Genomic DNA, 13,358 nt, shown 5'->3' with positions numbered 1-13,358 from the left:
ATAACAGGCCGTTATCGTAACTGTTAAGATTTGGGAAATAAGTCAAATAAGACAAGTGCTTTTAAATCTTTGCTTGGATCCCGAAAAAAGTGTCTAGAGTGAAAAGCAGCAAAGTAGAGCACAAACACATTTACTTTAAATTTTAATCAAGATCATTAAGTTTCCAAAGATACCAAAAACATCATGCTTAACTGCAAAGACACAGAATTGTTCTAATACAAATATTTCACTCAATAAAAATGTAATAATCAGACGTCTTTAATGTTGACGCAAGCAGATACAGTGTAAAAAATATTTCTCTTTTGAAGCTACTTAAATGAACTTTTAAAAGAAAAACCAGGTTTCTCATTTTATTATCAATCGCTTTGGTTAACAAGCAAGTTTTAAACATTTTTAAGAGCTGCAACAATTATGTATATTAAGTGATTATAGTCCAATTAATAACCAACTACTTTGATGGTTGAGTCATATTTTTAAGAAAAAAGCCAAAATGTTCTAGTTCCAGTTTTTAAAATAAGCATAATATAATATATATATATATAATAATATTTTTGTCTTCTATTATAGTTATAGGAGTCTCTCAACAGTCTCTCGTCATCTCTACAGTTTCATCAGTTTGGTTAAAGAATATTTTAGTCTATATTTTTAATAATGTTCCCTTTAATTACGTACGTTTAGCATCCGTTTTTTTCTCTGATTGATTGATTGATAGTAAATCTCTTTGGGTTGTGGACTTTTGGACTGTTGGTCAGGGTGAAACGAGACATTTGAGGGCGTCAACTTGGACTTTGGGCAAATAATTAAGTCAAGTTTATTAATATAGCACATTTTATACTCAATTAAAAGCACAATTTTCTGTCATTTTATGGACTGATTGAGAAAATTTGGACATTAATCAATAATGAAAATAATTGTTAGTTGTAGCCCTAAAGTGAGTCAACAAAATTACGTCATAAACAGCTGCCTGACAGTTTTAGAGAAACTTTTTTGTTTGTTTGTTGTTGTTGTTGGTTTATTTGGGGGGGGGGGGGGGGGGGGGGGGGGGGGGGGGGGTTATGTTTTTTAAACTGTTAGATTGAATCAGTAGACCAATAAATAATTTGAAAGTCAGTTTCCCAACAACAACAACAGTCAACAAATATATTGAACAATAATTGGACAATATATTTGGAAGTATAACATAGAATTAAAGTGACTTAAAAGGAAGATAAAGATAATTTAAAAGTAATAATATAATAATATTAAAGTGAAAACAAGAAGATCATGGCAGGAGAATCTTTCCCTTTTTTCCATTATTGTTCCCCCTCATTCACTGCTCACAAAAGGTGGGTTATTTTCTCTATTTCTACCCTTTTCTGTTTCTGACGCGCACACACACACACACACACACACACACACACACACACACACACACACACACACACACACACACACACACACACACACACACACACACACACACACACACACACACACACACACACACACACACGGCTCCTCACCCCTAACCCTGTCTGAGCAGAACCTATTGTGCCTGACACAGAGACCGTGTCTCCACCACGGATGACTGAACGTGTGTGTGTGTGTGTGCGTGCGCTCGTGTGTGTGTGTGTGTGTGTGTATGTGTGTGTGTGTGTGTGTTTTCATCAGGTCCAGTGAATCCGCGCCCAGCAGGCACGACCCACCAAATAGCTCAGTGTGATTCTGGACACACACACACATGCCTGGTTTGATATGACAGCATGAAGTTATTGGCAGCCAGTGAGAATAATAACAATAATTAAGTGTTACTATAGCAACTGTTTATGTAATATAAAGAATTTCAAATGGCTCAAATTCAAGAAAAAAGTAAAGATCATGTAGAAAAAAGTTGTTATGTTAGTAAAACTATTGAAAGGAGCACAAAGAAAACGAGCTGAAATACACCAGTTCTTGGCTGTTGCTTTAAAAAAAACTCAGATTTTCGCTCCCTCATATCCTTGGAGACATTAGCTATGGTTTGGTACCAATAGATGAATAGAGATAAATTCCTTATTTTCTCATTACTGTGGTGCTGACCTTCTAATAAACCTCACAGTGGGGGATCTGAGCAAACATGACGGCTCATAAAACAAAGAGTCATAAAAGGATTTCCTCCAGGTGATATACGTATGAAGCTTTTTTTAAAAGTTACTGAGAAAGAAAAAATATTCAATAGACTGCTCAGTAGTAGTCAATAATGTCTGAAAGACGCACTTGTTCTTTTCTGATTTGAATTCTTTTGTAAAATGTGAGAAATAAATGTAAAACAGAGCCGCACACCCTCTGAAACACAGCCTTTGTCATTGTCCCCTGTCTGGCTGAGGGGGGGGGGGGGGGTCACAGAGGTTGAATCACAGGATTGGAGGGTGCCGAGTGCTATGCCTGCTGGCTAGGAAAGGAGAGGAGGTTAGAGGTGGGGGTCGGGGGGTGTGTTTTGGGGGGCAGGGTTTCCCAGAGGTGAGAAGGTAATTGAGATCAGGCATCATGTTAGGGGACAGAGGGATGGGTTTGTGTGAGTCACGGGGGGGATGAGGAGGTGGGGGGTCAAGAATTAAAAATAATTCAGAAAGTACAGTGTGAGAGGTCTTGTTAGTGGTGAAGGTACAAACATAACGCAATGAGTGTGTGACGAGGAGGAGGAGGGGGGGGGGGGGGGGGGGGGTCATATACAACTGGCCTGGACTGCCCCTAAAGTTCACTGTTGCCATGACCATAAATCCTTTATTTCCTGTCGTGTTTTTTCCCACACCCACATGTACAAAATGCCTAAAAAAAAATGCATGATGGGACAATTTGGCTAAAGTAGTAGAGTTACAACGACTCAGTTTTCCTGGTTAAATAATTAAAGTAATTCCGACTGCTTTATATAAACAGTACCAGTCAGAAGTTTGGACACACCTTCCCATTCACTTGAATGAGATGAATGAGAAAGTGTGTCCAAATTATGATTGGCACTGTATATACTAATAATATAGTTCTCTCACACATATCCTTTTAAATAACTCCCTTCTATATACTGTAGAGACCGTGTGGGAAAGTCGATTTACAAAAGAGCCACGTTTCCTCTATTCTGAGCCAGCTGTTTGTTTTAGTTTGGTGGAGCAAAAAACCTTTTCTTTTCTTTTCTTTGCTGTGCGTTGTCCCTTTTGTTTATCTGTCTTTAGGCGCATTTTTTACAAAAGGGAGTTATGCACTGCCACACAATGATGACAGAAATGGGGAAAAGGCAAAGATTTAAAGCTGTATGAAGCTAATTTTAGAAGAAACGCCCCTCAGGAACTGAACAAGTGCACAGCTGCCACATTCAATGTACTTTTCTCTTCATTTCATGTGGCGACAGCAGACATATTTTCATGCATGTATTATGAAAAACATGTGGTCAAATCAAGGCATGAAAAATGAGAGGAGCATTAACTAAAATTATATGTATCTTCATCCTTATGTCTACTTAAGATTTATTGCTAAATGTGTTGGGAGGGCGTAGTTACATATAGTTACCACTAGATGGCAGCAGTGCACAAACTTTCACTTTTTGGCTGTCCTTGTACAGATGAGATATAGATGATATAGATATAATTATAATAGTAATAATAATAGCAATAGTACGTTTTTGTGGTGTCTTCTTGTATGTATTGTGTGGTTATATGGTGGGAAATCTCTCCCACCAGACATTTGCACTTCGGACTCTGTTTCCACCTTTAAATACCGCCTGAAAACGCACCTATTCAGAGCTGCATACTCTGTCTCACACTAACTATGCAATCACGTTCTTGTTTATTTGTTGCACTGATGCACTTTATAGTCACATTCATATTTATTTCTTTATCTTTGCACTAAATGTTACCTGATTTTTATTGTTTGATGTACTGTTGTTGTGTTTTATGTGCCTTGTAAGGTGTCCTTGAGTGCTTTGAAAGGCGCCTTTAAATATAATGCATTATTATTATTTTTATTGTATGTTTACTATTGTGATCTCTAACAAATTCCAATTCACCTGTTAAGTTAATGTGGCAATAAATGATTGACTTTTCAATTTTTTTTACCCCTCTAGGCGGCCTACAATCTTGCAAATGTGGCGTGTAAGTGTCACGGAGTCTCAGGTTCCTGCAGTCTGAAGACCTGTTGGCTCCAGCTGGCTGACTTTAGACGTGTCGGAGAGTTTCTGAAGGAGAAGTACGACAGTGCTGCTGCCATGCGCATTGGACGAAAGGTACTGAACTCACTGCATATCCATCACCTCACCTCCCGGAGAGTCAATGAGCACAAAGCTGAACACAATCACTTGGAAAAATAATCTAACTCTCGTCCCCTTTGTTCACTGCAGGGCAAGCTGGAGCTGGTAGACAAGCGCTTCAACAACCCGACCCCGGAGGACCTGGCGTACATTGACCCCAGCCCAGACTACTGCCTCCGCAACGAGACCACCGGTTCACTGGGAACGCAGGGCCGCCTCTGCAACAAAACCTCGGAGGGCATGGACGGCTGCGAGCTCATGTGCTGCGGCAGAGGATACGACCAGTTCAAGACCTACAAGCATGAGCGCTGCCACTGCAAGTTCCACTGGTGCTGCTACGTCAAGTGCAAGCGCTGCACGACACTCGTGGACCAGTTTGTGTGTAAATAGCACGCTGACGGACGATAGACGGACAGGAGGGGGGATGAAAAAGGAGAGGTGGGTGTTGACAGGGAGGGAGAAGGTAATAGGAAAGGAAGGGTGAAGGATAGATGACAGGTTTTCCGGGGTTTTGTTCAGGATGAGTTCAGACACACCAGTTTCCTTTTTTTTTTGACTAGTTTCCTCGTCTTCCTCTGTTTATGAATCTCCTGCCTTTTCACATCAAGCCACACAAAAACTGTGCGGCCGGTTTTTTGTATGTGAATAGCAGAATGATGGACGGGTAGATTGGGAAGAAGGACAGAAGGATGGGGATAGACAAAAGTAGGAAGCAAAGAGGAATCAGATTTTTTTGTTTTCCCACTGATCCATAATCACTCTCTGCTCTCCTGTATAATATCCTGATCACAACCCTGACAGAGGAAGGTGCTTGAAGGACAAACAATGGAGCAACAAAGAAGGACATGTAAGGATGAACAGACCTAGGAGGTGCAGGTGGAACAACTGGATCCTAAAAAAAAAAGGGGGATGATGACAAAGTAAATGAAATAAATATATAATTAATTAATAAATAAACATACAACTTTGATGGTTATTTAAAGAGACTCTGCTGATGAGACACAGTTTATGGACCTTGTAACGCTCACGTTTGTTCACTTGTTTTTGAGAATCCCACAAATGATTCGGAGCTTGGACCCATTCCAGTGCTGAGTGACGTCGCCGTGCCTGTTTCAAATAAACTTTTTGACCTTTAACCTCGCAGGGGGGGGGGGGGGATTCTGGCATCTGTGAGTTGTGCTGATGTTGCTCAAAACAACACTCGCGATACATGCAGACAACAACAACAACAACAACAAAAAAAGCAGGGGTTCGAGTCCAAACTTAAACAGACAAACGAGCCGAAGAGGAGTCATGAATGGAAAAAAATTAAAAAGAAAAATACAAATGTGGATGATTTTTGGATCATGATTGTGCAAAACCCCATTATGGGACAGTTTCACGAAGCCACAGCTGATTGGGAAACTTAGGCACAGGAAGATCAAGCTGGAAATTTCTCTTCAATTTTGCAATAAAGCCGAAAAAAAACCACCTCTTAATCTTCATGTCATAAAGGACTTACAGTACACACTCTATCCGTTTATCTCGGTGTAACTGCTGCTGTTAGCTGATTTACCAGAACAGATTTCCTCCGCCTGTGACCTGACAAGTGTGTCCGCGCGGGGTTAATGAGGCTCGCTATACTCGCAGCGGCCATCTTGACACGGCGGCTGTTTAAAACAAGCAGCCCCTTCTCTTGCAGCCCGGCTCTGTGACCTTCATCTTGACGACAAAATGAGCAAAACCTCCATTAGTGAGATTAATGTGGTGTATCTGCCTTAATGAAGCCGCACTAAGAGACACGTTCGCTGTGTGTGGACCTCTTCATCTCATGCTGTTATGCAACTTTGCTCAGTTGGTGTTTATTAAGCAGTTTTGGTCAACGATGTCTCTTTTTTTTTTTCTTTTTTTTTTTAAAGCGTGCAAAGAGTTTTCTGCTAAATTATTCCACTACTGAAAGCAATCACATCTATTCACAAGTTGATATAAATTTCAAGGAAGCTGAGGAAGAAGTTGCCCGAGAAGTTTTTCTGTCACAAATTTTATGACACCTGTGGCCTCACAGAACATTTCTGTTCCTCATACAGTTTGCCCAAAAAGATTTTTAAATGTTTTAACAGCTCATTTCACACATCAGCAATATGTCTACACTTGTATTGAGAATATTGTAACTTTATAATGTAATAATCCAGTCAATGAATACAGGTGATAACAAACAGGAACAAAGTGAGCAGAAGAAGACTTGAACATGCTGTGGAAAAAAATGAATGTGTGTGAGCGCGCGGACAATACGAAACAGAGTGGACTGCAATTTATTATTATGGGCTACTTAAAAAAAAATAGTAGATCAGAAAAGAAAGTATATTTTATTACTGTTTTTCATTTTCTGTTTTCTATGTTTTATACATGAGTATTATTGTGTATTCTTTTGATAAACTAGTCTTCGACAATGAGGCTTTGTTCCGTTTTTGAGTCTGCTGCAGTTTTCTCTTTTTTTGGGAGAGTTTGGCACCGGCCAACATTTTTTCCCTCTGTTCCCCGCTAACTTGACAACTACAGACAAGTCTTTGTTGTTTGGCGGCTGTTTTGGAAAATGCAATTGCTAAATAGGGTTAGGAAGTAAAGTGTCACAAAAAATAGAATTACAGTACTGCCATTCATCGAACAGGGACAAGTTAAGTGACTGAAAAGCTACTAAAAATATGAATTGTATAAATAATAATAATAATAATAATAATAATGCATTTTATTTAAAGGCGCCTTTCAAAGCACTCAAGGACACCTTACATGGCACATAAAACACGACAACAGTACATCAAACAATAAAAATCTGGTAAATTTTAGTGCAAAGGTAAAGAAATAAATATGAATGTGACTATAAAGTGCATCAGTGCAACAAATAAACAAGAACGTGATTGCATAGTTAGTGTGAGACAGAGTATGCCGCTCTGAATAGGTGCGTTTTCAGGCGGGATTTAAAGGTGGAAACAGAGTCCGAAGTGCAAATGTCTGGTGGGAGAGAGTTCCTGAGGCGGGGGGGGCAGATCGGCTGAAGGCTCTTGACCCCATGATGGTAGTTAAGTTGGCAGATGGGGCAAAGAGCTGGTTGGCGGAGGAGGATCGGAGAGTTCGGGAGGGTGTGTAGATGTGAATCAGTTCAGAGAGATATGATGGTGCCAGGTTGATGGGTAAATGGAACGAGTCAACAGGAAGTAATGTAGGTAGAAAACATTCAAATGACATGAAATGACATGAAATGGGCCAATAATGACTGGAGCACTACATTAATGTCTGTTATTTATAATGTTATATAAAGGCCTCAGTGACCAGAGATGTGACAGGGAAGCAGAATTTTGCTTATAAAATCAATTTTTATAGATTTGCTGTATTGACTGTATTTGAACACCAAAACACTCTTGATTAACCCTCCTGTCGTCCTCCCGGGTCAAATTGACCCCGTCTCTTTTGACTGTTCCTTCTTCCCTTCCCTCTTTCTTTAATTTTTCCTTCGTTCTTCCCCTCTTTCTTTGCTCCCTCCTCCTTCCATACTTCTTTCTTTCTTTCCTTCCATACTTCCTTCCATACTTCCTTCCCCCCTTCCCTTCCTTCCTTCCTTCCTTCCTTCCTTCCTTCCTTCCTTCCTTCCTCTTTTCCTCCCTTCCTTCCTTCCTTCCTTCCTCTTTTCCTCCCTTCCTTCCTTCCTCCCTTCCATACTTCCTTCCTTCCTTCCTTCCTTCCTTCCTTCCATACTTCCTTCCTCTTTTCCTCCCTTCCATACTTCCTTCCTTCCTTGCCCTGAGGACAACAGGAGGGTTAAGCAAGTAATGAAATCCAGCAGACATGTTTTGTGTCTTTGGTTGATGTGGCAAGGCCTCGAAATGATCTCAATCATGTGACACTGAAGTACATTTAAAAGTTTCTGGATATATTAGTTCACAACTCTTTAATCATTCAGGAAGGAATGGTAATAATTTGAATGTTTCCATACTGACTCTTTAAGCTGTTATCAAACACAAATAGACAAATGATGAAGTTATCCATAGCTGCGCCCATGTTTTGAGACAGAGAATACTAGAGAATTAGGCCCCGGGCAATATATTGATATATCCTTATCATGATGTGAGGATAGATATCGCCTTAGATTTTGGATATCGTAATATTGTGAGATGCCATTAGTGTTGTCTTTTCCTGGTTTAACCCTCCTGTTGTCCTTGAGTCAGGGAAGGAAGGGAGGAAGAAGGCAGGAAGAAGGAAGGGAAGTAGGGAGGAAAGGAAAGAAGGAAGGGAGGAAGGAAGGACGGAGGAAAGAAGGAAGGAAGGAGGGAGGGGAGAAAGGAATGGAGGGGAGGAAGAAGGAAGGGAAGGAGGGAGGAAAGGAAAGAAGGAAGGGAGGAAGGAAGGACGGAGGAAAGAAGGAAGGAAGGAGGGAGGGAGAAAGGAAAAGAGGAAGGAAGGTATGGGGGAGGAAAGAAAGAAAAGGAGGGAGGGAGTAAAGGAGGAAGGAAAGGAAGGAAGGAAAGAGGGAGGGAGAAAGGAAAAGAGGAAGGAAGGTAGGGGGGAGGAAAGAAAGAGGAAAGAAGTAAGGGAGGAAGGAAGGAAGGAAGGAAAGAGGGAGGGAGAAAGGAAAAGAGGAAGGGAGGAAGGAAGGAAGGAAAGAGGGAGGGAGAAAGGAAAAGAGGAAGGGAGGAAGGAAGGAAGGTAGAGGGGGAGGAAAGAAAGAGAAAAGGACGGGGGTCAATTTGACCCGGGAGGACGACACAAAGGTTAAGGGCTAAATTACGATAAAGTTGCGTAATCTTCTGAACTTTCCAGACTGTTCTAGCTGTTTTCTATTATTTGCTTTTAATCACTTAGTCATTACAACAACATTACCGATGATTATACAAATATTCATGACTAGTTCTTTATCTCTCCAGTCAAACTCAGCAAATGACACTCAATAACATGTATCTATGGTGATATGATATCTTGATCATATCAGTATTACAGCACTGACATCATCAGATAATCAGAAAGTTTCCATCACATTGTGTGTACATATATGTATTGTTTCCCATAAAAAAAGATAAAATATTAACCCTCCTGTCGTCCTCCCGGGTCAAATTGACCCCGTCTGTTTTGACTGTTCCTTCTTTCCTTCCTCCCTCCCTCCTTCTTTCCTTCCCTCCTTCCTTCCTTCCTTTCCTTCCTCCCTTCCTTCCTTTCTTCCGTCTGTCCTTCCTCCCTCCCTCCTTCTCTCTTTCTTTCCTCCCCCCTACCTTCCTACCTTCCTTCTTTCCTCTGTCCTTCTTTCTTTCCTTTCCTCACTTCCTTCCTCCTTCCTTTCCTTCCTTCTTTCCCTTCCTTCCTTCCTTTCCTTCCTTCTTCTTTCCTTTCTTCCTTCCTTCCTCCCTCCCTCCCTCCCTCCTTTCCTTCCTCCCTCCCTCCTTCTTTCCTTCCCTCCTTCCTTCCTTCCTTTCCTTCCTCCCTTCCTTCCTTCCGTTTGTCCTTCCTCCCTCCCTCCTTCTCTCTTTCTTTCCTCCCCCCTACCTTCCTACCTTCCTTCTTTCCTCTGTCCTTCTTTCCTTCCTTCCTCTTTTCCTTTCTCCCTCCCCCCCTCCTTCCTTCTTTCCTCTCTCCCCCACCTTCCTTCCTTATTTCTGTCCTTCCTTCTTTCCTTTCCTCACTTCCTTCCTCCTTCCTTTCCTTCCTTCTTTCCCTTCCTTCCTTTCCTTCCTTTTTCTTTCCTTTCTTCCTTCCTTCCTCCCTCCCTCCCTCCTTTCCTTCCTCCTTTCCTTCCTTCCTTCCTCCTTCCTTTCCTTCCTTCTTCCTCCTTTCCTTCCTCCCTTCCTTCCTTCTTCCTCCCTTCCTTCCTTGACTTGAGGACAACAGGAGGGTTAAAGTAATAGGTGTGACTGTGAAGTTGTGTGTTTTATGGTGTTTTATAATGTCTATAACTCTATGAAACACTCTATGCTGAACAATCATTAACAATTTTAAGCAGTGAATGTCAAGCGCACAGTCATGGCTCGCCGTACAGTGACCTGACTAACAATCCCCTTATTTTAGCTGCTCACCGCTAATTGGATTAGACCACTGACCAGAGCAGCATGACTGTCCTACAATACTGTATCTGTGTAATCCTCCTCACCTGATAAAGGACTCGGAGTGTGTGTGTGTGTGTGTGTGTGTGTGTGTTTCATGTTCTTTCTCATGAAAGACAAAACTCCTATAAGTGATTATTCCTGAAAAAAACAAAGAAAAAAAAGCCTCATTTTGCATTGATGATAAAGTCATTGATATAGTGTCAAGAAGTGCACAGTCAGGTTATGTGTGGTGTGTTTTGGTAAAGATTAGACCAGTGAAAGTGTAATCTGATGGTTTCTCTCTAATCCTTGGCGCCTGACAGACATCTGTTGTTGTTGTGATGCCGCTAATTTGATTGTACTCATCAACAAAAACACACATTTTGAGTCATGTGATCTGTCTCTCATAAGGCCTTTTTACTTGGTCTTACGTTTCTGGTGTCGTATGTGTTGTGTGGATGCAGGCCGGTGCCTCGAGTCTATTTTACACACTTAGCAGCATTCTTAGACACAACCTAAAGTTAGAAACAACACACTTTTGAAGGGGTGTTTTTTTTTCTTCCTGTTTTAACCCAGCGTGTTACACACTCCTTAACCCTCCTGTTGTCTTCAGGTCAAGGAAGGAAGGAAGGAAGGAATGAGGAAGGAAGAAAGGAAGAAAGGAAGGAAGGAAGGAAGGAAGGAAGGAAGGAAGGAAGGAAGGAAGGAAGGAAGGAAGGAAGGAAGGAAGGAAGGAAGGAAAGGAGTAAGGAAGGAGGGAGGGAGTAAGGAGAGAAGGAAGGAAAGGAGGAAGGAGGGAGGGAAAGGGGGAGGGAGGGAGGGAGGAGGGAGGAAAAGAGGAAGGAAGTAAGGAGAGAAGGAAGGGAGGAAAGAAGGAAGGAAGGAATGAGGAAGGAAGGAGGGAAAAGAGTAAGGAGGGAGGGAGGGTGGAAAAGAGGAATGAAGGAAGGAGAGAAGGAAGGAAGGAAGGAAGGAAGGAAGGAAGGAAGGAAGGAAGGAAAGGAGTAAAGAGGAAGGAGGGAGGGAAAGGGGTAAGGAGGGAGGAAAAGAGGAAGGAAGGAAGGAAGGAGAGAAGGAAGGAAGGAAGGAAAGGAGGAAGGAAGTGAGGAAAGAAGTATGGAAGGATGAGGGAGCAAAGAAAGAGGGAAGGAGGGGAAGAACAAAGGAAAAATTAAAGAAAGAGGGAGGGAAGGAAGGAAAGAAGGAACAGTCAAAAGAGATGGGGTCAATTTGACCCGGGAGGACGACACAAAGGTTAAAAAGCACATTTAAAAACAACCACAGTTGAACCATAGTGCTGTACAGTTATTAAAATACAAATTCATTGCTTTTAAGCCATACACCATTCAATCAATGCAATTTGCACAGACTGCATTATTCACGTACTACCTTACACATGATTAACAACACAGTTAACGATATATAAGGTGTTCCCCTTAGTGTGAAGTTAGTTCAGTTAAGTAAGCCGGTAATGAAATTTTCCATGACCTGTGAAAGAGAGAATGAGGTGTGGTGATCTCAAGAGGTGTGGAGGTATCATGTGCTTCTCTCTACTGTCACACCGTGTACTGTATGTGCATGCATGTGTGTTTCATCAGTATGATATTGACAGTGCGTGCGATCATGTGTGCTACATTCAGGTGTGTTTTGCAGAGGAATATATCAGTGTTACTGCCTCTATAGTCTCCATACTTGATACTAATACTCTTTACCGAAGATGGGTTGAACTTTATCCCCTCATTTGTTCAGTGTTTGCTTTTACATTTTCTAAAACTATTACACAATTTGTAACAGACGGAAGAATTATGCTAACATTTTTCACCTTTCACTGATGCTGCTATCCAAAATACACAAAACACAAACACACTTGATGTCAGGTGTGGTTTTTTAGACCTACCCGTTGTGACCTGTCAGACCTGAGTGAATGCCAGCTTCCCAACACACACACACACACACACACACACACACACACACACACACACACACACACACACACACACACACACACACACACACACACACACACACACACACACACACACACACACACACACCACCTATACTGCTAGCTAATGAACCAAAAATAACCAGTATTTTTTTTTTTTTTAAATGTGTCAATTAATACTGAGCTGGGGTACAATTTAATGAACTGTAAACATTGTATTCAGTGTTTCAGTTTCGTATTTTAGAAAGATAGACTATCAGTTTATTCTAAAAGTAAAGAGTAAAAAAAAATCTAAATTTAATATTTGCAGCTATCAAGCAGCAACGTCTGCTTTAATGCTCCAGTTGGCACAGCAAAAACAGATTAGCTAAATGTCCACATTACCCAAGGAGGGTGTTGCATAAATGTTCCCCCCACATAGATGCAGACAAAGAAACATTTAAGAGCTGGATTAGCAACGTGAACGTCATGCAATCAGAAATCAAGGCTGTGCAAACAAACTGTGATATCCTGCCAACTTCAGCGCTGGTTGATACTGTTTCACTAAGTTCACTGTTGGAGCTGAAGGTCTCATGTTGACAATGATGCTGTGTTATCTTGTTTCCTTTTTCCCTGATATCTATCCTACTATTAGTCATCCTGTATCATCGGCCTTTCTCGAAAGGAAGACAGATAACTGCAGCAAACTTTTAGATCACTTGATAACAAAAACCTGAAATACAAGTTTAACCTGTGTGTCGTCCTCCCGGGTCAAATTGACCCCGTCTGTTTTGACTGTTCCTTCTTTCCTCACTTCCTTCCTTCCATCTGTCCTTCCTCCCTCCCTCTTTCTCTCTTTCTTTCTTTCCTCTCTTCCTTCTTTCCTTCCTCCATCCCCCTTTCTTCCTTCCTCCCTCGTTTTTTCCTTCCCTCCTTCTTTCCTTCTTTCCTTTCTTTCCTTCCTCCATCCCTCCTTCCTTCCTTCCTTCTGTCATTCCTCCCTCCCTCCTTCTCTCTTTCTTTCCTCCCTTCCATCTGTCCTTTCGCCCTCCCTCCTTCCTTCTTTCCTCCGTTCTTTCTTTCCTTGCTCCCTTCCTTCTTTCCTTTCCTCCCTTCCTTCCTTGACCTGAGGACA

At 41.5% G+C, this 13,358-nt stretch overlaps 1 protein-coding gene across 1 annotated transcript in view; it reads left to right on the top strand.

Moving 5' to 3' along the window:
* wnt5b (wingless-type MMTV integration site family, member 5b) overlaps positions 1 to 4,645 on the top strand; it is a 12,806-nt gene extending 8,161 nt beyond the window's left edge. The window contains exons 5-6 of the mRNA XM_062443423.1: positions 4,073 to 4,231; positions 4,346 to 4,645. Of these exons, the coding sequence (XP_062299407.1) occupies positions 4,073 to 4,231; positions 4,346 to 4,645 (459 nt within the window). The remainder of the gene's footprint in view (positions 1 to 4,072; positions 4,232 to 4,345) is intronic.
* The last annotated feature ends 8,713 nt before the right edge of the window (positions 4,646 to 13,358 follow it).

This window comes from Scomber scombrus, chromosome 22 (assembly GCF_963691925.1).
Source record: "Scomber scombrus chromosome 22, fScoSco1.1, whole genome shotgun sequence".
Classification (NCBI taxonomy): Eukaryota; Metazoa; Chordata; class Actinopteri; order Scombriformes; family Scombridae; genus Scomber; species Scomber scombrus.
Note: the sequence above shows the minus strand (reverse complement) of the source record. Positions and strands in the feature narration are given on the sequence as shown.